The sequence below is a fragment of the Schistocerca piceifrons genome, chromosome X (assembly GCF_021461385.2).
Source record: "Schistocerca piceifrons isolate TAMUIC-IGC-003096 chromosome X, iqSchPice1.1, whole genome shotgun sequence".
NCBI classification, from domain to species: Eukaryota; Metazoa; Arthropoda; class Insecta; order Orthoptera; family Acrididae; genus Schistocerca; species Schistocerca piceifrons.
In genome coordinates this window covers 111,779,766-111,804,149 of record NC_060149.1, presented here as the reverse complement: position 1 = coordinate 111,804,149, position 24,384 = coordinate 111,779,766, and the positions used below count along the sequence as shown (strand labels likewise).

At 41.8% G+C, this 24,384-nt stretch overlaps 1 protein-coding gene across 1 annotated transcript in view; it reads left to right on the top strand.

Moving 5' to 3' along the window:
* The first annotated feature begins 2,651 nt into the window (after window positions 1-2,651).
* Window positions 2,652-24,384, top strand: part of LOC124721128 — a 93,503-nt gene continuing 71,770 nt past the window's right edge. The window contains exon 1 of the mRNA XM_047245944.1: window positions 2,652-3,618. Within this exon, the coding sequence (XP_047101900.1) occupies window positions 3,497-3,618 (122 nt within the window). The 5' untranslated portion in view covers window positions 2,652-3,496. The remainder of the gene's footprint in view (window positions 3,619-24,384) is intronic.

Sequence of the window (24,384 nt, the reverse complement as noted above, 5' to 3'; positions counted from 1 at the left end):
CTAACGGAGAGGTATGCTGAGCCGGTTGGGTGGGGAAACCGTAGCTCGGTGAGGGCGGTGCGCGAATAAACAGCTGATGGCGGTAAATCATAAACATTAACCTGCACCTGGGAAGTTAGCTGCCCAAGCGAGGAGGGGGATGAATGTGCGCTCGAATTAACACAGTTAGAGCTGGCGGGAGCGTGGACACTGTACAGTTTATGTGGCACAAAGTCACAAATGCACTCGGGCGCAAGAACTCTGTAGTGGCACCGACTAACCTTGTGTATTGCCGAGGCGTCGTCTGCTGCAAGTTGCTGCTGTGCCGAAGATAACTCGTTACTTAAGTTGTTGGGGCGATGGTGTAGCTCAAGTTGTTCCAAGCGCAGGTGTGTAGTATCGACACGCTCCGTGAGCCAGTTATTGGTCCATGACAAGAGCTCGGAGGAGGGGTTATTACACTTCCTAGCAAGGTGAACCTGTTTAGCAGTACTATTGACACTCGACGAAGCACACGGGATGTGTTCCTGAGTAGGGTGGTAGAACACTGTATTCTTGATGAGGTCAGGCCACAGTTTGTGGTGTCGTAGAAAGTCGATGCCCAAAATAGGATCGTTGATGTCAGCCACCAGGAAGGACCACTTCAGGTTGCACTCAGGCGAGAGGGACACTGCATATGAAGTATAACCTAAGCACGACAAACTAGATGAGTTTACAGCACGTAGGACAGTTTTGTGTAGTATGATCTTTTCGACAGCAATTCGAGATGGAAGTAGGGAAACATCTGCACCCTTGTCGATGAGAAAGTTTATGCCAGAGTTGAAGTTGCGGATGTAGACTCGTCCATTCGAAGCATTAGTGTTGGACACAGAATGGAGCGTGATACGGCGCCTGTTGTTTACGTCGCAGGAGGTGGCACCGCTGCCTACCTGCAGATGAAGTTTGGGTAGGAGCACGGCGGTTTACAATTTCGTGCTTGTTCCCCTAATTTTGCATGGAAGAAACAGTATTTATGGGCGGGTGTCTGCTCCTGCGAGTGGTCAGATGGAGGCAGCCCAGAATCTTCCACAGAGTCAGATATGCTGTTGTTGACAGACTTAGTTTTAGTGGGACGTCCACGTTGGGGCCATGGTTGTGGTTGAAAACTGGCGTAGCTGCCGGACTGCTGGGCAAGGCGTTCACTTAGTAGAGCGGAGTAAGCTCAGCCGGTGGCGTGCAAGCATTCGCTATTTGGTCTATCTTTATAGGCAGAGATGGCCGTTTGAACAGACAGATGCAGCTTTTCTGTCCAAATCTCAGTGAGCATGGCGTCTGGCATGTCACGTTCATCGGTGAGAAGTCGAAGGCATCGCCACAGCTGGGACAGAGATCTGTCGCCAAGGCATTCTTCATAGACAAGCTGTCGAACGTTTTCTCTTCTTGTCTTGGAGACACGTTCCAGTATTGCTTGTTTAGCTGTAGCATACTTCTCGTTCGGAGGAGGTGACTTAACCAGGTCATAAATTAAGTCGACACGGTCGTGGAGGTGGTTCGTGAGGCATGTGAAACAGGCATTGTCATCAAGTGCACAGACACTGAAAGTTTGCTCGACCAGGTTGAACCAGAATTCCGGGTGAGCAGGTTCGAATGCCAGAAGTTTTGGTAGATTCAACGAACTGGTGCTCGAAGAATGCGGGCTGCTGCTCACAGACGCTGGAGTAGGCAAGTCAAAGTTAACTCTGCGTCATGAGGGCGGTAGAGAGGAAGCAGACGTGCCGGCTGTTTTCATGGTAGCTGGAGGGGAAGCGAAATCTGTTAGCAGGAAGCCCAGCGTGTAGTGAAGCAGGACCGGTTGTTGTGACGGAAGGTCAAAGTGGTCACGGCAGTTGCTTGACAGGTTATTATGCAACTGGTCCTCCACATCTGCAGCGAAATTGTCCCTCACAGAATCACTGATGAGCTTGGTGGAACGTGACGCGCTCAGATTACTGCACTGATGAACACTCGGAGTAACAGGCTGGCGAATGTCATTCACATAGTGTTCAACTGGCGTGGAGTGATACACATGTGGAGCTTGCACATTCAAAAAGGTGTCCTGTTGTGGCACAATATGAAAACTATGCTCCCCACTATTTACAGTACTTGCATTAAAGTTCGGTATCAGTGTGTAGTGGTTTCTTGTACTGCTGTGCGGTGAAAACTGAAGCACTTCAGGGCTAACAAAGCTGGAGTTGGAGACCGCTGGCGTCATGTTCAAAACCACTGCACCTGACGAGGTCCCTGGGTTCTCGAGGCTATAGGACTGCGGAAATTCATGTTGGGCACTGGCTACAGCTGGTGCGCTTGAATTTAGTTGCTGTTGCTGGTGAAATCCGGGCAGCAGTGGCGTGTTGTAGAAGGCCATTGTGTAGTGGACAAAGGTCGATGCGGAACGTGGAAGCCGGTGTGGTAGTCACTTTGTACTCGGTTTGTCGGATTATTCGAACTTCGGGGTCACCACTGAAGGAGATATCAAAATGGTAAGGTAATGACACAGTTCTCTCTTCTAATCATCAATACTTTTATTACATGACAAACGTACAGGTTGAAGACTAGGTTGGAACTGAGGTCCCGGAAGTATACAAAACAAAGCTCAACTCGAAGACATAGTACACAAATGATGTTCTGGCCTATCGATCCATGGATCGACGCCACAGCATAATGCGTCCTCGGCTCGCTACTGAAGTACCGCACACACATGCGTCAGCAGTGTGCCTGCTCCCCAGATAACATTATGAAAGTCTCAGCTGGTCTCTTGGTGACTACTGCAGTTTTCTTTTTCACACTGTGCAGCAGTGTTGTTATTCAACAATATGCTTCCATTTTAGCAAGATGCAAATCACATAAACTGTATATGATCCAAGTGTCCAAACATTAATATGAGATATGTTTACTGGTGTGTGTAAACCAGTAAGTGAAGAGTATGTCAGCCAGTGCTCTCTGGCAGACTTAAAAAGATCCTTAAGTACAATTAACCTACCACAACACAATATTTAAACAAATAAACTCCTGCTACATGTCACATCTGCATCACCCCTACATTACTAGTGTGTGTAAAACCAAGCATGTTGTCCTATCAACAGAATTACTGTGTTTTGGATAAAATAATTTTGGGTATTGGGCCTCAACATTGTAACTACTAAAACAGCTAACTTGCCGATATTTCAAATGACTTGCGGCAGTCCTCTTCCGGGTGGTTCACTGCTGTATACTGGTGAATGTCTTTCTTTACATACTGTTATTTTCAGTTATCTAGTGGCTACCAATGTCTCATATCTGTGATGTCATTGGACAATTTAAAGAGATTGTTATGGCAGTGGCTGTATGGTACACTATTGCCTATGCCGGAAGGCAACTCTAGTAGAGATGACTGTATCAGTTTTCTGTTACCTGTGCCACTCTGGTAATGATTGGTCAGCAACCCTTGTTGGTGGTTGGAATGCAATAGCAAATCGGCAGCTTGTTTCCAGGGAATGGTGTTTTCCTGCAGTGAGGTTTTATGGCTGCATGGCAGTTCTCTCACGGTTGCTGTCTACACTGCCAAACCCCAGCCAAATGGTGCCGCTGGCCAGTGAACACACATGATCCACTGGGCTGGAATCGCTGGCAGCCAGACTCCAGGTAACTTGTAACCGTACTCTCTGTTCATGTTGTTAGTATGTTTAATTATTTCAGTAGCCTCTCTTATTTTCCATTGCTGCAAACACAGCTGGTGAGGAAGCACGCAAGGTTCTTGAAACTTGGTAGGATGGCCGCATTGCTAATGATGTTCCACTTCAGCTGACTTGTTAATCTGTCCCAGTCATATGTAACTTTCATGCTAGAAAATGGGAGTGTTAATGGGTCTCCTGGTTTCACCAACATAGATTTTGTGGCATTCACACCAAAGTTCATACACATGTGCAATGAGGAGAGCATTCACGGGATCCTTAGTGGGTGTCAACAAATCTTGCGACCACTCTGATATGTAGGTCTCATTCCTGCGTGATACAGAACCTTGCCTACATGGTCGCTGATGCCTCTCACATAGCAATAACTTATATCAGAATCTAATGATGTCATGTAATTTTCTGTAAGCATTACAAATCATGACCACGGCCCAGTATTCCAAAACACATACATAAAATAAGATACTTGAATGTTTAGGAAATGCTGCTATGCATCATTTAGCAAGAAATGTGTATCGTGTCCATATTATCCTCACTTCATTAGTGTGGTGTCACTATAACATTGCCTTAGTATAATAAACAATGGCAAACTGGAGTATTTTCACATAGTACACATTGATATTTACAATATTTTACCTATTTGTTTTCTCCATACTATTCCAAAGTCACATGCACAAAAAAACAAGGCTCGACAACAAGCATGCTGCAGGACTTAAAACTATTACTATGAATAACAGATAACAGCCTACAGAACATACTTTAACTACCAAATCACAAAATGCAGTTGGTGAATAGCTACACTACAGCAAAGTGATGGTCTACCTGGTATAAAGCTGCTGTTTCTGAATACTGAGCTGCTGTTGTCATCAATGTCAGCATCACATTTGAAACCTCTACAATGGCATATCTTGACTATTAAGGTGAGGTTATTCTGTATAACATAAAATCTAAATGCATATGGTTGTATGTTTATCCTCAGATTATGGCTTCAACACAGCAGAAAAGGATTGAAGATCCTCAATACAACAGTCTGAATGCAATGCTTTCACACTATAAATGATGTATATTATCTCAGTATTTCTCAAATATATATGTGCAATGTGGAACAGTCAAATGTCTTCTGTGTTTATTTATTTAGTCCTTTGATCATATGTAGTATGACGTGCAAGATGATATTGGACTTACGTCTAGTCATTACAGATAACAGTTTTCAAGATTATATATAGTTCTACATGTTATACATTACAAAAGTTGCAGATCTATACAGTTATTGCAGTTCAAGTATTCAATTACTGAAAAGAAGCAATTGGGCTGTACATATTCTCAAACAGTTCTTTCAAAAGCATTAACTTCTAGTATACAGGGTGGTCCATTGATCATGACTGGGCCAAATATCTCATGAAATAAGTGTCAAATGAAAAACTACAAAGAACGAAAATTGTCTAGCTTGAAGGGGGAAACCAGATGGCGCTATGGTTGGCCCGCTAGATGGTGCTGCCATAGGTCAAACGAATATAAACTGCGTTTTTTTTTTTTAAATAGAAACCCCTATTTTTTATTACATATTCATGTAGTATGTAAAGAAATATGAATGTTTTAGTTGGACCACTTTTTTTGCTTTGTGATAGATGGCGCTGTAATAGCCACAAACATATGGCTCACAATTTTAGATGAACAGTTGGTAACAGGAAGGTTTTTTAAATTAAAATACAGAATGTAGATACGTTTGAACATTTTATTTTGGTTGTGCCATGTGATACATGTAACTTTGTGAACTTATCATTTCTGAGAATGCATCCTGTTACAGCGTGATTACCTGTAAATACCACATTAATGCAATAAATGCTCAAAATGATGTCCATCAACCTCAGTGCATTTAGCAATACATCTAATGACATTCCTCTTAACAGCGAGTAGTTCGCCTTCCCTAAAGTTCGCACATGCATTGACAATGCATTGATGCATGTTGTCAGGGGTTGTCAGTGGTTCACGATAGCAAATATCCTTTAACTTTCCCCACTGAAAGAAATCCAAGGACGTCAGATCCGGTGAACGTATGGTGCTTCGACGACCAATCCACCTGTCATGAAATATGCTATTCAATACCACTTCAACCGCACGTGAGCTTTTTGCCGGACATCCATCATGTTGGAAGTACATCATCATTCTATCATGCAGTGAAACATCTTGTAGTAACATCGGTAGAACATTACATATGAAATCAGCATACATTGCACCATTTAGATTGCCATCGATAAAATGGGGGCCAATTATCCTTCCTCCCATAATGCCGCACCATACATTAACCCGCCAACGTCGCTGATGTTACACTTGCCACAGCCATCATGGATTTTCCGTTACCTAATAGTGCATATTGTGTCGGTTTACATTACCGCTGTTGGTGAATGATGCTTCGTTGCTAAATCGAACATCCCGTAATTTCTCTTGTGCCCAGTAGCAGAACTGTACACGACATTTGAAGTTGTCGCCACGCAATTCCTGGTGCATAGAAATATGGCACGGGTGCAATCGATGTTGATGTAGCATTCTCAACACCAATGTTTTTGAGATTCCCGATTCTCGAGCCCTTTGTCTGCTACTGATGTGCAGATTAGCTGTGACAGCAGCTAAAACACGTACTTGGGCATCATCATTTGTTGCAGGCCACGGTTGACATTTCACATGTGGCTGAACACTTCCTGTTTCCTACAATAATGTAACTATCCGGCGAACGGTCTGGACACTTGGATGATGTCATCTAGGATACCGAGCAGCATACATACATAGCACATGCCCATTGGGCATTTTGATCACAATAGCCATACATCAACACAATATCAACCTTTTCCGCAATTGGTAAACAGTCTATTTTAACACGGGTAATCTATCACAAAGCAAATACTGTCCGCACTAGTGGAATGTTACATGATACCACATACTCATACATTTGTGACTATTACAGCACCATCTATCACAAATCGAAAAAAGTGGTCCAACTAAAACATTCATATTTCTTTATGTACTACACGAATATGTAATAAAAAATGGGAGTTCCTATTTAAAAAAAACGCAGTTGATATCCGTTTGACCTATGACAGTGCCATCTAGTGGGCCAACCATAGCGCCATCTGGTTTCCCCCTTCAAGCTAGATGAGTTTCGTTCTTGTAGTTTTTTCGTTTGATACTTATTTTATGAGATATTTGGCCCGGTAACTATCAATGGACCACCCTGTATATTTTACAGTGTGTTCAGCTTAAAAGAGGTTACGTGACTTATTTTATTCTATAAGAAATATTTTTATTGGCAGACTTACATATTAAGTTAGTATAAATTGCAGCCTGTGTTTGAAATGTTGTCCATCCATTTCTATGCACTTGTGGACACAGTTGACTATGCTCCTGGCTACTCTTGTTAGCCTTACAATGTCAATTTTGTTGATGGCTTTTGTGATATTTGTCTTTAATTCCTGCAGGGTATGTGGATTGCTCCTGTAAACAATATCTTTTAAGTAGCCCATCAGAAAGAAGTCTGGACTACTAAGATCATGGTGGGCACAATCGTGTTGAAATGATTCTTTCACCAAAAAAATTCTGTAGTATCTCCTTAGTAGAGCAAGCTGCATGGCATGTAGTGCTGACAAGCTGCAGCAGCAGTCACACTTATCCTCTTGCGCTAAGGATATGAATTGTTGGATAATGTCTTTATGGATGGCAGCATCCACAGATGTTTTAAAAAATTCCTGTTGTTCATCACATTGAAATAACACTTCAGACACCAATTTTTGTGGGTGTAGGGGAGACTCAGTGAAAGTGTAGGGGGTGGCAGTACCCCAGGTCTGGTAGTTCTGGCTATTAACATACCCAACAAGACGAAACCAAGCTTTGTTTGTTAAAAACTCTTGTTCTAAAATGACGATGTTCCCTCTAATAAAGGTCCTGAACCATTAACAGCAGTGAACAATTCTGACATAATCAGCATTATTGAGCTCATGGAAAACCTCCATGTGGAATGCATAACATTTCAGTATTCTTCTCACTGCAATGTGGGCTGAACCAATTGAAATATTCTTTCCCTGGCTTACTTTACACAAAGATATACAGGGAAATGTTGTAACTGCTGCTTTAATATCCTTAATGACCTGGATCATGAAAACAGACCTTTGTCTAACACCTTTCTTGTTGAACACTGAACTTGTTTCACGAAATTTCTAAATAACACTTTCCACTGGTGCTTCCTTTTCAGATTTCTCCATGAACTTTCACTGACACACACACACACACACACACACACACACACACACACACACACACACACACACACAAATTAATCTTACACACACACACACACACAAATTAATCTTTGTTCCATAGGTCATGAATGTGACATTTTGTAATGATGTGGAATATGTCACTTTAACATAAGTTTTCTTTACACAAAATAATTAACTAATTTTTTTCTTTTTTCTTTTTTTATTTTTATTTTTTATTTTTTACAGTTACTACGTTATATTTACGAATTCATCTATTGAGTAGAAGGAGATGTAATTCAGAAATTATTTTAATTTGCTTTTAAATGTTTGTTGGCTATCTGTCAGACTTTTAATACTATTTGGTAAATGACCAAAGATTTTTGTGGCAGCATAATTCGCTCCTTTCTGTGCCAAAGTGAGATTTAATCCAGAATAGTGAAGATCATCCTTTCTTATAGTGTTGCAGCTATGCACTTTGCTGTTATTTTTGAATTGGGATGGGTTATTAATGACAAATTTCATAAGTGAATATACGTATTGCAAAGGTACTGTAAATATCCCGAGTTCCTTAAATAAATGTCTGGAAGGTGATCTTGGGTAGGCTCCAGCTATTATTCTGATTACACGCTTTTGTGCAATGAGTAATTTCTCTCTTAATGATCAATCACCCCAAAATGATGCCATATGAAAGCAGTGAATGAAAATAGGTACAGTAGGCTAATTTACTGATATGTATATCACCAAAATTTGCAATAACCCTAATAGCATAAATAGCTGAACCTAACCATTTCAGCAGATCATCAATGTGTTTCTTCCAAATCAATTTCTCATCAGTGCACACGCCCAGAAATTTTGAGTATTCTGCATTAGCAACGGACTTCTGTTTGTAGCCTAGATTTATCAGTGGTGTTATGCCATTTACTGTACAGAATTGTATGTAATGTGTTTTCTCAAAATTTAATGAGAGTCCATTTGCAGAGAACCACTTAATAATTTTCTGAAAGACATTATTTCAATTTGCTCAGGTGATTCTTCCTTGTTGGGTGTGATTACTATACTTGTATCATCAGTAAAAAGGACTAATTTTGCATCTTAATGAAAATAGAGTGGCAAGTCGTTAATACATAATAAGAACAATAAGGGACCCAAGACTGAACCCTGTGTGACACCATTCTTGATACTTCCCCAGTTAGAGGACTCTGCTGATTTTTGCAGTCTATCTGTACTGTTAATTTCAACCTTCTGCATTTTTCCAGTTAAGTATGAATCAAACCATATGTGCACTGTCCCACTCATACTACAAGTCTTAAGCTTATCTAGAAGAATTTCATTATTCACACAATCAAAAGCTTTTGAGGGATCTCAAAATATCCCAATGGGTGATGTTCAGTTATTCAATGCATTTAATATGTGATCAGTGAAAGCATGTATAGCATTTTCTGTTGAAAAGTCTTTCTGAAAACCAAATTGACATTTTGTTAGTATTTCATTTTTACAAATATGTGATGCTACTCTTGAATACATTACTTTTTCAAGAATTTTGAATAAAGCTGTCAGAAGTAAGATTGGGCAGTAACTGTTAGCATCTGACCTATCTTCTTTTTTATGCAATGGTTTAACAATAGTGTATTTCAGTCTATCTGGAAAAATTCTCTGTTTCAGTGAGCTACTACTTTTGTGGCTGAGTTGTTGAGAACAAGCTTTTAGCACTCTGTTGGAAATGCCATCAATTCCATGTGAGCTTTTACTTTTGAGTGAATTTATTATTTTCCTAATTTCAGTAGGAGAGGTGGGTTGAATTTCAATTTTATCAAATTGCATAGAAACTGCCTCTTCCGTATACTGCCTTGCATTTTCTAATGAATAGCTGGATCCTATTTTCTCTACAACATTTAAAATGGTTATTAAAATGTTTTCTACTTCTGACTTCTTGTTAACAAACTTTTCATTGTTTTTGATAGAAATACAGTCTTCTTGTGCTGTCGGTTGCCCTGTTTCCCTTTTATTAATTTTCCAAATTGTCTTAATTTTATTATCAGATGTGCTAATCTCAGACATAATGCACATACTTCTGGACTTTTTAATAACTTTTCTTAATACAGTGCAGCAGTTTTTATAATGTTTCACTATTTTGGAGTCATTACTCCTTCTAGCTAAAAGATACATTTTCCTTTTCTGTTTCCAAGATATTATTATCCCTTTAGTAAGCCATGGCTTTTTACATGATTTCTTACAATTATATTTCACTGTTTTCTTAGGGAAACTGTTTTCAAATTTACTCACAAAGGTATCATGATATAGGTTAAATTTTAAATTAGCATCATGTTCCCTGTACACTTTATCCCAGTCTAACTGTTGCAAGCTTTCCCTAAAATTTTGAATTGTTAAATCGTTAATTGAATGCACTATTTTGGAGGACTGTTTTGCATTAATGTATGGAGCTATATCTCATACTGTAACTAGTTGTGCATCATGATCAGACAGACCATTCTTAACAGGAAAAGTTTTAATTTGATTAAATTTATCTTGGTCTATGAAAGCTTTATCTATCAGTGTGCTGCTTTCCAGTACCACCCAAGTAGGAAAATCAATAACTGATGTCAAATTGAAAGAACCAAGTAATACTTCAAAGTCAAGCTTTCCATCAGACTCTTTCAGAAAATCTACATAGAAATCCACACAAACAATAATTTGCTTTCTTCAGTCTGACAGATAGCACAACAAAGAATCTGAGTTTTTCAAAATTAGTTCAAAATTTCCCAATGGGGACCTATACACAGCTAAAATTGCCATTATTTAGTTTAAGCACACATGCACATGCTTCTATATGTTGCTCTATGCAAAATTTTTGAGTTTCCAAATTTCTCACACTATGACAGATTTTAACATATGTAATTCCTCCTCTCTCCATAGTGTCTCTACTTACATGTGCTGAAAGCTTATATCCACCTACATTTACCATTTCCATACCCGTGACTATATGATGTTCAGACAGGCATAGTAGACCTATGCCACCCTTAGTTTCTAAATCTTCTAAACAAACAAGAAGCTCATCTACTTTGTTTTTTAATCCCCCTGATATTCTGATGCAATATACTAACATTATTTTTCACTGTGCTTTTATGTTAATCTTGTGACATACTAACATTATTTTTCACTGTACTGTTATGAGAATCTTGTGATATTTTAACATCTCTAGTACCTGCCCCTCTGAAGTTCTCATTAAGCTTAATTTCAATCAATGTATGATGATTGGACACTGATCTTAGTTTCAGTGCCCCCCTCCCCCTTAAAGATTTTGCTATCATCCCATCCAGTTTAACCTTACCTTTCCTATTGAGATGCAGGCCAAGTCTTGTGAAGTCCAACCTATCAATACCATCAACAGGAACCAAACCTATGCCTGACAAAGTAGCCGCCCTAAGCAGCTGATCTAGCTCCATATTGACCCTCCTGACAGAGCTGTTCAATTGGGGCCGATCATACCGCATGAAAGCAGGAACCAAGCCAACATTTGTATGGTTCATTGCAGATGCTATTTTTACAAGGTCATGCTCAATATTGTAGCCCTGATCCCTATCAATACTGTTTCCCGCTCCACCCACTATCACAACATGATCCAGCTTTGTAAAACCCTTGCACAATGATCCTGCATCCTCTGTCACTTGGCTAAGACGTGCACTGGACTTGAAAATACTTGTGTCCTGGTACCTGTCACCTAATTTTTCCTGCAAGATCCAGCCCACACCTCTTCCATGGCTACTACCTAACAACAGAACTTTCCTCCTACTTTCTACTTTTTTGCAACAGTTGGTGTCCTAGTGAAAGTCTCTTGAGTGCTGAATACACTTACATCTACATACTTGAGCCTCTTCCTTAGTTGACTGAGGTAGGAAGGCAAATCTATTGTTTGTGCCAATGATGAAACTGTCATATACTGTTCTCTTTCTGTGGCCTCTGTTCCTTGCTACCATTTCCCACCTGTCTTCACCATTCTTCCCCCTTAACCTCATTAGTTCCTCCCTAGCACTATCCAGTTCAGCCTGAAGGGCTCTAATCTTCCCTTTCTGTTCCAATATTTTCCTATCCCTTGAACATAATCTGTAGTACCATGGAAGAGACCCATTTACTTCCCTGATTCCCATGCCACTACATTCAACCCAATGTAACCATCTGCTGCAACAGCTGCACAGAACCCCAGAAATGACTTTCCTATGGCAGCTCAAACACTTCTCATTCATGGTTGTTTACAATATTTTTACAAAATTTATCTGGGCAATAACAATAATATTCTATTAACTACAAATCTCACATAACAAGATTTCATCACAGAAGAAGTTTCAATCACAAGTACACATTCCTTGACAGTTAAGTGCAGTTTAAGAAACATCATACATGATTACACAACCTTGTTCAAAAGCTAGTCCTCAACAATCACTTTTTCAACTTAAGCGTGCAAGCAAAAAATAACCCTTCTGCTCTAGCTTCAATCATACCAACAATATGAACACTATTTCACCCATCTCCAATATATGCATTTCAAAAACAATATTCATTCAATATAAACTAATGAAAGATGGGGCCCCTTTTAAGTCAAACACTCTGTATATCATTTGGCAACTTATTGAATAGTTTTATTCCATGTAGCATGTAACCTTCTGATACAAACTTGTATGGGCTTTATATAAATGCAAGCTACCTTTTAATCTGGTGTTGTGATTATGAAAATCACATTTTTTTTCTAGGACTGATATCATTTCCAATTAAATTTATTAATATAAATTAGTGTGTCAAGAATAAACATGATTGCTAGTGGTAGCACTTTCAGTATTTTAAATATCAGTTTACATCTCTCTCTCTCTCTCTCTTTGGGAGGGGGGGAGTCTGATCGTCCCCAAAACTGCTGGTCAATTCCTTCAGAATATGAGTCCATATTTTTTTAGATGTGCATTAAAATATGTATAATATGCAGATATTGGAGTCTATTCATTTATGTATTCTTTTAGAGACCTTAAAAGATGGCAGCCTGTACTCTGCTTGGCATTAATGTGTTCAGTATGTTTGTCCAATTTTACGTCACTTTGATTTCAAATGCCAAGAAATGTTGTTACTTCTTTATTTATTTTATTTATTTATTTATTGATGATGATATCTGGATAATGCAGGGTGGTGTTTTGAGAGTATTGGAAATTTAATGCTAATATTTTCCTGTTGTTTATTATAAGCTGGTTCATTGTTGACCATTTACTTTCTTGATTTGTAACAGAGTTTACTTCATGTTGAATATCATCATTGCTGCTGTTTTTACTAATATAATTGTGTCATCAGCAAATTGAATTATTTTGTCTGATTCAACATGGACATTCAGAACAACAATATATTTCAGGTAAAGAACAGTTCCCATTACTAACACTTGAGGTACCACACAAGTGGCTGGATCTTCCTCTGACAGGTATTCTTCCTTTTTCATCTACATGTCTAATGCTCACTTTTTTCTTGGGGTTACTGAGAAATGAACAAATATACCCATTTCATAATCCTGTAATGCCATAGTACTCAAGCTTATTTAGAAGAGTTCTGTGGCTTAACATGTTGACAGCTTTATTTAAGTCTAAAAATATACCTGTTGTTTTCTGTTTTTCATCAAAATAAAACAGTGGTTATGGATTCATGGATTACTGTCTTCGTTGATTTCTTACTTTGGAAACCATGTTGAGAACCAGTTTTGTTTATATAGTTTATTAACTTTTTATACATCATTTTTTCCAATACTTTTGAAAAACAGGATGTAATGTAATGGAGCGACAGTTAATCACTTCAACTTTGCCACCAGTTTTGAATATTGGAATAACTTTAGATGCTTTTTGCTAATTAGTAAAGATGCCCATCTCTAATGAGCAGTTACATAATGAATGATGGGGTGGGTAATATTTTGGAGGGAGAGCTGTAAGATTCTGGTGGGTATGCTAGCAACTCCTGCTCTGAACCACATCTTGTTTTTAGATCTGTAACAGCCTTGACTATATCCTCACTGCTTTCATGATCCACAAACACTGATAACTTACAGCTGTTGATCTTTTTTTCTGTTGGCCACTTGATAACCACACAGTATTCATTGGTGACTACCTAAGCACAACTGGAAGACTGACATTTGCAGTTAGCATATTCTGCAAAATGATGATAAATATTGACATAAGATACTTTAACATTACAGTATGTGGTTGAGTTGCTAGTAAGTAAGGCACAAGACTACAACATATTCATTACAAAGCATGGCACTGCTTGTAAATACCCACACTTCCATTCTGGAATATATAAATACATAAGATGTCATAACATATTCTGCAAAGTGTTCAAAAATGTTAATCCTCTAGGTGAATCATGAGTGACAACATGATATTCCCCAATCATGTAATGTGGACTTAAAAGTAGTAATGTTACATATTATAATTTTAGCATTCATAACCAGAAGCGATGTCATAATCTTGTGATGAACTTGGAATACATATATTGTGGTTTGCAAGGATTGAGAAATAGTCGCTGTCATCTATCTGTAACCTATGCTTATACCACAGTACTCCTTTGCTATGTACAGTATTCTCTGCAAGTATGGATGTGAAGTGCTGGAAAGTGGTGGTAGATATTCCATGGTATAATCTGCAAAAATGAACATAACAAATAGACACCTATCGTATGTTAAACAAGTAACACACTACAACCAGTTATTACCGGTACCAAGTATACATTATCAGTGTATGTGATGTCATATAAGTTTGCCTCTAGTATTATTGTAGATAAATGATGGAGAAACCTGAGTAAAATCACTATAGATTGTCTGGCTTTTGCAGCTGATATGGCATTAGTTACTGACTCACTGGATAGCAGCAAAGAACAAATCACATAACTACAGAAACAAGCAGGCAAAACAAGGTTAAAAATATCATTTGGAAAAACACACTTCATGAGAAATACCAATGACGCCCCTCCAGATCTTAAAATTAATAACAACACAATATCTAAAACAAACTGTTTTAAATACCAGTACCAAGGAAAATGGATAACAAGCAATGAAACAGGCAAGATAGCCATAGAAAGCAGAGTACCTTACATAAAATGCATAAAATGGAAAGGGCATTTCAAAAAAAAAAAAAAAAAAAAAAAAAAAAAAAAAAAAAAAAAAAAAAAAAAAAAAAACCCACATTTAAACTAACAAGGCTTGGGGAGATAGAAAAACTGGAAATAGTTGAAAGAGGAATTCTAAGGAAAATATTGGGACCTAGAAGTAATAGTTATGTAAAATACAAATTAAGATAAAACACAGAGTTCTATTAGAAAACAGAAACCCGTAATGAGGAAAAGAAGACTAGTTCAATGGGCACATATGCCGAATGGGTAGTGACAGACTAAGCACGCCGGGCTTCAACTTACTGAACAGTTACAAATCTGAACCCATGTGATTCACCGAAAATGAAAAAGACATAAAAAAGGCTGAAATAAAAGCATGTTGAATAGATAACAGAATACGTTTTAGAGAAGCAACACAAAAGGCAGACTTTCAGGAAAGAAAGAAGTCTGAAAAAGGAAGAAAGTGGACCGTGGGAGAGAAGGAACGACACTCTTGGAGAATAAAAGAACTCTGAAAGTGACAAAAATTAAACACAAAGAAGTAAATCCAATGCTGATTTATCATACCCAACAAAAGGTTTATTCTCATCAATAAATAAATAAGTAAATAAAGCAGAAAGTCAAAAACTTGCTTGACATGTGCAGTATGTCTTGATTTTCATTTTATCTCAGCATACATTTATTAAGAGATGTGATAAAAATACCAAAATCCAATAAGCAACATGAAAATCATAGATAACAAATAGTCTATGGATAAAATATAGTTGCACCAAGGAGGTTGGAATAACTACCTTGAGGTGATGTGGCTCTCGGACCCCGAGGAATCATGATGTCATATCATATCATGATGTCGTCTCACGCTAGCCAATATCTCTGGTAGTTTTCAAACCATGGCTATTCTTTGAGCCAAGCATTTCTGTGGTGATGGCTTGTGTGTTGTGGGTGTATGTATAATGGCGGATTTTGTCTTTTATGTGAGATAAAGCATTTCAGTTACAGAAAACTTTGTATCATGCACTTTTCCTAGTGTGTTTATATAGAGCCAAATACGGAAGGTATGATGAAGTGCCTGCAGGATGACTGCAGTTTTCTTTCAACATCTTGGCTAATTTGAGAGCACTTATGCAGCCTTTTCAGTAGTTGCAGGGGCAACGGTCTGGATGATTGACTGATATGGCCTTGTAATATTAACCAAAACGGCCTTGCTGTGTTGGTACTGTGATTGGCCAAAAGCAAGCCCTAATTTTTCCTGAGGGCTGTATGGTTAAATGATGATAGCATCCTCTTGGGTAAAATATTCTGGAAGTAAAATAGTCCCCCATTTGGATCTCCTGATGGGGACTATTCAGGAGGACATCATTATCAGGAGAAAGAAAACTGGCACTCTATGGATCGGAGCATAGAATATCAGATCCCCTAATTGGGCAGGTAGGTTAGAAAATTTAAAAAGGGAATTGGATAGGTTAAAGCTAGATATAGTGGGAATTAGTGAAGCTCAGTGGCAGGAGGAACAAGACTTCTGGTCAGGTGAATACAGGGTTATAAATATAAAATCAAATAGGGGTAATGCAGGAGCAGGTTTAATAATGAATTAAAAAATAGGAGTGCTAGTAAGCTACTATGAACAGCATAGTGAACACAATATTGTAGCAAAGATAGACATGAAGTCCACAACTACCACAGTAGTACAAGTTTATATGCCAACTAGCTCCACAGATGACGAAGAGATTGAAGAAGTTTATGATGAGATAAAGGAAATTAGCATTATGCATTAAAGACACTAAACTAACAGACTTCGTACGTTTTTGGTTGAAAGAGATAAATAAGTAATATCTCCAAAAACAAATAAGTTTTACATTCAGATGCCAGGAACACACTTGGAATCTGTCCTTTTAATTTATTTTATTTTATTTTTTGCATGCATGGCCTTTTTGTGTCCTCTCACTAGTTTGACAAGTACATCTGCTTTACTTAATGAGATGAGGATATTTATGGCTTCAAGCAAAAAAAGAAAAAAAAAATGTGGTGACAATGCAACCTGCAAACTTAGTTAATACACAGGTTGGAATTAAATCTGTAGATATGATCCATGAATCCAAATACAGTTTCAAGATTATCCACCAAACTTTACAATCCTAGGAAATAAGTACAATGATTTGGACGTCATGGCATGTATTGATAAACCAGATGTTTCAGTTATTACTGAGCACTGGTATACCAAAGAATAAGCTTATTATGCACCCATTAACAAAGAATATCTGCTTATCTTTCAGTAGGGAGATAAAGCCTTATGGTGATGTTTCAATATTTGCAAAAAGTGGTAATAATTAGTGCCCCAAAGATGTAAGTTCTTTAAGTGTTGAAGGTGTCACTGAACTTTATGCAATAAACTATAGATGGGAAAGAAAACATAATTTTGGATATAGATAGACCTCCATCTGTGAGTATAGATATTTTTTAGCTAATCTCTATCAATTGCTTGTAGAGAGATAGTAAATACTCTAGGAAAATGGCTGGGTAAATGTGCTGATAATTGTTCATGGTCTAATCTTATCTAACAGGAATCAATTTTTACTGGTAAAATGGTGAGTGGCACACACAGATCTAACATTGCTGATACGTAATACAGGGTACCCAGGGCTCTGTTCTGGGATGCCTTCTTTTCTTGATTTATGTAAATGACTTAAAATACTGCATCCCAAATTCAAAAATAGTTCCGTATGCTGGTGCTACATCTACTGTGCACAAGCATAGAGATCGTAGGCAACTACAAATACTAAGAAACTGTATTACAAATGAAATAATGCTGAACTCCAATGAAAGTCATCTCATTATGAGCACTAAGATAACAGCAGTAATGGATTTTAACCCCACAAGACATTCAGTTGCCCACTGGAACTGATATTGCCATAAAAAAAAAACTACCGGGTGGTTATAAGTTGTTTGGTTGGTTTGGGGGGATTTAAAGGGACCAGACTGCTACGGTCATCGGTCCCTTGTTCCAAACTTTCAAACACACACACAGAATAAAAAAAAAAAAAAACAAACAATGGAAAAGACGACAGATGACACAGGTCAAGGAAGACTTAGACAGAGACCAGACAAAAGAAATTAAAATCACACAGAGTGTGACAGTGGTTGGCCGACAAAAAGGGGAAGGCCAACCACCGAGAGACACATTAAAAACTCAGTCTAAAATTGTAGGTGAAAGGCCAGACTCAACACATAAAAGGACAAACACTTAGATTAAATGATAAAAGCCCCCTGCCTGAATAAAACGCAAAACTAAGCCTGTCATGGCAGTGTTATCTGTTAAAGGGGCAGGGAGCGTATCAGGCAGTGCAAATGTCTGCCTGACCACAGATAAAACTGTACAGGCCAACAAAATGTGGACCAACGTCAAGGCCACCCCACAGCGACAAAGAGGCGGGTCCTCACGATGCAGTAAATAACTATGTGTCAGCCGGATGTGGCCAATGCGGAGCCGACAAAGGACAACTGAGTCTCTGCGAGTGGCTCACATGGATGACCACCACACAGTCATCATCTCCTTGATACCATGGAGTTTATTGGGTGTGGGCAGATCGCACCATTCAGCGTCCCAAAGTTCAAAAACTTTGCGGCGTAAGATCACTCGCAAATCAGTCTCCGGGAGGCCAATGTCCAGAGATGGTTTACTGGTGGCCTGTTTGGCCAGGCTGTCAACATGTTCATTGCCGGGTATCCCAACATTGCCCGGGGTCCACACAAAGACCACAGAGCGACCGCAGCGGGCAAGAATATGGAGGGACTCCTGGACAACCATCACCAGACGAGAGCGAGGGAAGCACTGGTCGATAGCTTGTAAACTGCTCAGGGAGTCGCTACAGATAACGAAGGACTCACCTGAGCAGGAGCGGACATACTCTAGGGCACAAAAGATGGCAACCAGCTCAGCAGTGAAAATGCTGCAGCCAGCCGGCAATGAATATTGTTCGTAATGGTCTCCTAGAGACAGAGCATAACCGACACGACCAGCAACCATCGAACCATCAGTGTCATCAACGCCAGAGCCCTGATACATGGCGAGGATGGAAAGAAAGTGGCGGCGGAAGGCCTCCGGATTGACTGAGTCCTTCGGGCCCTGTGCCAATTCGAGCTGAAGGCAAGGGCGTGGCATACACCATGGGGGTGTATGCAGAGTTGCCCGGAAAGGAGGTGGAAGAGGGAAAACCCAAAGCCCAGAGATAAGCTCTCTGACGCAGACCGCGATTGTACAACCTGACCGGGGCCGACGTTCTGGGAGATGGACGACCGACTGCGGGAACAGGAGATGATAATTAGGATGCTCGGGCAAACTACAGACATGTATAGCATAAGCGGCCAGTAAACATTGGCGCCGTAACCACAATGGAGGGACCCCTGCCTCCACAAGTATGCTGTCCACAGGGCTGGTCTGGAAAGCATCAGTGGTAAGTCAGATTCTGCTGTGGAGGATTGGGTCCAGCACCCGCAATGCACATGGGGATGCTGAACCATAAGCCAGGCTCCCATAATCCAGACGGGACTGGATTAATGCCTGGTAAGAGGATAGAGTGGTCGGTGCCCAAGCTGGTGTGGCTCAAGCATCGCAGAGCATTAAGATGCCACCAACACATCTGCTTAAGCTGCTGAAAAAGCGATGTGCCTCCACCACAGCAAGAAGTTCGTCGGCAAGATAAAGCTGGGGCTCCGGGTGAACTGTTCGTCGCCGGCAGAAATGCATAACGCAGGTCTTGGCAGCCGAAAACTGGAAGCCATGCACTACACCCCAAGACTGCAGCTTACAGATAGCGCCCTGCAGCTGACGTTCAGCAGCTGCAATGACAATGGAGCTATAGTAGAGGCAGAAGTCGTCAGCATACAAAGACGCTGAGACAGACGTTCCCACCGCCACAGCGGGCCTGTTAATTGCAATTAAAAACAGGCAGACACTTAAAACAGATCCCTGTGGTACCCCGTTCTCCTGAACTCGGGAGGAACTATGGGAGGCCGTGACTTGCACGTGGAAGGTTTGGTGCGACAGAAAATTTCGGAAGAAAATCGGCAGTGGATCCTGAAGACCCCAACCATGAAGCGTAGAGACGATGTGATGGCGCCATGTCATATTATACGCCTTCCACATGTCGAAAAAGACAGCGACGAGGTGCTGACAGTGGGTAAAGGCCATACAGATGGCTGACTCCAGGCTCACCAAATTGTCGGCGGCAGAGCGACCTTTACGGAACCACCCTGAGATGGAGCCAGAAGGCCCCGAGACTCGAGCACCCAACTTAACCGCCGGCTCACCATGCGTTCGAGCAACTTGCACAGAACGTTTGTGAGGCTAATGGGGCGGTAGCTGTCCACCTCCAATGGGTTCTTGCCAGGTTTCAAAATGGGGATAACAATGCTTTCCCGCCATTGCGATGGAAACTCACCCTCGACCCACATTCGGTTGTAAAGATCGAGGAGGCGTCGCTGGCAGTCCACTGAGAGGTGTTTCAGCATCTGACAGTGAATGCGATCTGACCCGGGAGCTGTATCAGGGCAAGCAGCTAGGGCATTGCGGAATTCCCACTCAGTGAATGGGACATTGTAGGATTCAGGATGGTGGGTGTGAAATGAAAGGCTCCAATGTTCCAACCGCTCTTTAATGGAGCGGAAAGCCAGTGGGTAATTCACAGATGCGGAACTGAGAGCAACCTGGTCTGCTAAACGGTTGGCAAATATGTCGGAGTCAGTACAAATTTCCCCATTCAGTGACAGCGCAGGGACACTGACAGGGGTCCGATAGCGACAAAGGCGTCTAATCTTTGCCCATACCTGTGATGGAGAGGCATGGAGGCCAATGGTGGAAACATACCAGTCCCAGCACTCCTGCTTGTGTTGGTGAATGATGTGGCTGGCCTGCGCACGGAGCCGTTTAAAGGCGACGAGATTTTCTAAAGATGGATGCCGCTTGTGATGCTGGAGCACCCGCTGTGATCTTTAATTGCCTCGGCGATCCCTGGCGACCACCAAGGCACAATCCTCCGCCGAGGGGACCCAGAAGAACGGGGAATAGCAGATTCTGCGGCAGTAACAATGACGGTGGTGACCGAGTGAACCACCTCATCAACGGCGTCATTAGAAAGAGGCGCAATAGAGGCCATGGAGGAGAACAAGACCCAGTCAGCCTTATTCATAGCCCATCTGCAAGGGTGCCCAGATGAGTGACGCTGTGGCAGTGACAGAAAGATTGGAAAGTGGTCACTACCACACAGGTCATCATGTACACTCCATTGGACAGATGGTAAGAGGCTAGGGCTGCAGATCGAAAGGTTGATGGCGGAGTACGTGCCATGTGCCACAATGAAATGTGTGAAGGCACCATCGTTTAAAAGGGAGAGGTCGAGCTGTGCCAATACTTTCTCAATGGTGGCACCTCGACCTGTTGCCACTGACCAACCCCACAGAGGTTATGGGCGTTAAAGTCGCCCAGTAACAGGAAAGGTGGCGGCAATTGGGCTATCAGCGCCGCCAGGACATGCTGCAAGACATCATCATCCGGTGGAAGATAGAGACTGCAGACGGTAACAGCCTGTGGCGTCCACACCCGAACAGCGACAGCCTCTAAAGGTGTTTGTAGAGGAACAGACTCGCTGTGAAGAGAGTGAAGGTCATAGATGCAGACGCCACCAGACACCCTTTCATAAGCTGCCCAGTTCTTATAATAACCCCGATAGCCACAGAGGGTGGGGGTTCGCATTGCCAGAAACCAAGTTTCTTGAAGAGCAATGCAGAAGAAAGGGTGAAGGCTGAGAAGTTGTCGGAGCTCAGGAAGATGGTGGAAGAAGCCGACGCAGTTCCACTGGAGGATGGTATTGTCCATGGCTGAGAAAGGCGTGAAGGGACTGGGGATGCAGATTACGCCGCTGGGTCACCTGCTGCCTCTGATGGAGCACCTGTGCAAGTGCTATCCATTGCGTCTGAGGGACCATGGAGATTGCGGTCCTCAGTGGACGCAAGAATCTCCACCTCATCCTCAGACACAGAGCTTGTAAGTAGCGGTGGAGTAGGTGCCACCGCAGGTGCCTTGGTCTTACGGGTCTTTAATGTCATTTTCTCTTGCTGTTCCTTTGGTTACCATTGCTGGGAGGGCTTATTGGAGTCAGTCTCCGGGACTGAAGATGATCGCGAAGCTCGATGACCAGCAGCCTGTGGCTTCTTCAGCCACTGGTGGGCGTCTGCTGTGCCGCTGGTAGGAACCTGGGAAGGGAGTGACCCAAGGGATCCCTTCCGAGTGAGAGAAGCCGAAGAAGACTTACGCTTCTCCGGCTTAGAAGTGGAGACTGGTGTTCCCGGTGGTTGAGGGGGTGCTGCTCCCGAGGTAGGTGGTGTGGGAGCAACAGCAAGAGAAGTGGCCCCCATCGTCAAGGAGGCAGGTGAGGTCCTCTGACTCTGAGAGCTGACTGTATGTGGTGCAGCTGATGGAGCTGGAGCAGGAGTGACAGTGGCGGCATAAGATGATATCATGCACACGGGATGAAGCCGTTCAAATTTCCACTTAGCCTCAGTGTAGGTCAGTCTATCCAGGGTCTTGTATTCCATTATTTTCTGTTCCTTCTGTAGTATCTTACAGTCCGGCAAGCAAGGGGAATGGTGCTCTCCGCAGTTGACACAGATGGGAGGCGGGGCACATGGAGTATCAGGATGGGATGGTCGACCACAATTGTGACATATGAGGCTGGAAGCACAGCGAGAAGACATATGGCCGAACTTCCAACACTTGAAGCACCACGTTGGGGGAGGGATGTATGGCTTGGCATCACAACAGTAAACCATCACCTTGACCTTCTCAGGTAATGTATCACCCTCGAAGGCCAAGATGAAGGCACCATTCTACAAAGAATTGAGGCTTCATGGACACAAAGGATTCCCCCTCAGTTCTGGTACAGACGAGATGCCAGGGCGAATACGTTTCACTGTCATTCATAGCCTTTCGTTCCTCCCATGGTGTGGCCAGGGAGGGGAACAATTTGGGGTCATACACATTAGCCTTAAAGTGAGCTTTTAAACGCTTAGAGACTGCTGGTGGCTGGCCACCAGTAAGAGAAGATGTGCCATGCTTCATTGCGTGTCATCCACCCTGATGCCACCTACTCCGACCAAGGGCCCTCCCCACGGGTGCCACCCAGCCATGGCAAAGGCCACCTGGCAGGATGGCCATTGCCGCGAGTCCAGATGCCCCAGGAAGATGGGCATCTACTCCTTGGCATACGTGGGGAGTTAATGGCGCAGGCATCAGTAGAGCGATCCCTGTGTTGTCAGGGGGCTACAACCGACAGGGTACATGGTGGCCCCACCACAATGGACTGGCTACCATGCTGGATTTTAGGTGAGATGTAGGCCATGGTCGCCATCACTGCAGAAAGTGGCACTGCACAGTGCATAGCGGAAAGTGCACGCAGTAACGTATCCGTGCCCAAGAGATGGAGAGCAGGCAGGACTGCAATGCAATGACGAATAAGCTGGCGAAAGTTCTCAACGCAAGATGGACACAATGCACCAAGTAAGGCGCCCTTCCCCAGTCGGCTCGCTCTTCGGAAAAATTTTGAGATATCGGGCTCAAACCCAACAGGGGACCATCACATAAGGTCGAAACGATTGAGACTCCTTTTAGTCACCTCTTACGACGGGCAGGAATACTGCGGGCCTATTCTAACACCTGAGCCCACAGGGGGGCCGGGTGGTTATAATTAAACTTTCTATATTTAACACATTATAACATGGCAACTAATTACTGTATGAGAACCAAACATGGTAGCATTAACATCAAGGACATGGGGAAGAGAAGTAATAAAGAATTAATTCAACTGAAAGTATTTATGCTGGCTACCTCTCTTGATATGCTGCTGCACTTCACATCAGCAAATGTGTAGATGTTCCCTGGTAAACCTTGTCCTTCAGGTAGCCCCACAACCAGAAATCACAAGGAGTGAGATCAGGTGATCATGCTAGCCAAGCATTTGGAAATGATTGGCTGATAATTTGATCGTTTCGAAGTGTGTTTCGGAGAGGCAGGTGAACTTCACGTGCTGTGTGTGGTGGGACCCTATCTTGAATGAAAACTGTTGAGTTCAATGCGTCTCTCTCCTGTAGGGTGGGTATGACATGTTGGTGAAGCACATCCCAGTAATGTTGGCACGTCTTTGGTCCTTGAGCATCAATCTGTTCAAAAAAGAATGGGCCAGTGGTGAATGTAACCGTAATGCCACACCACATGGTGACACATTCACCATACAGAGGAACTTCCTGCACAGAGGCTGGAGGTGAAGATCCCCACACTTGGCAATTCTGTGTGT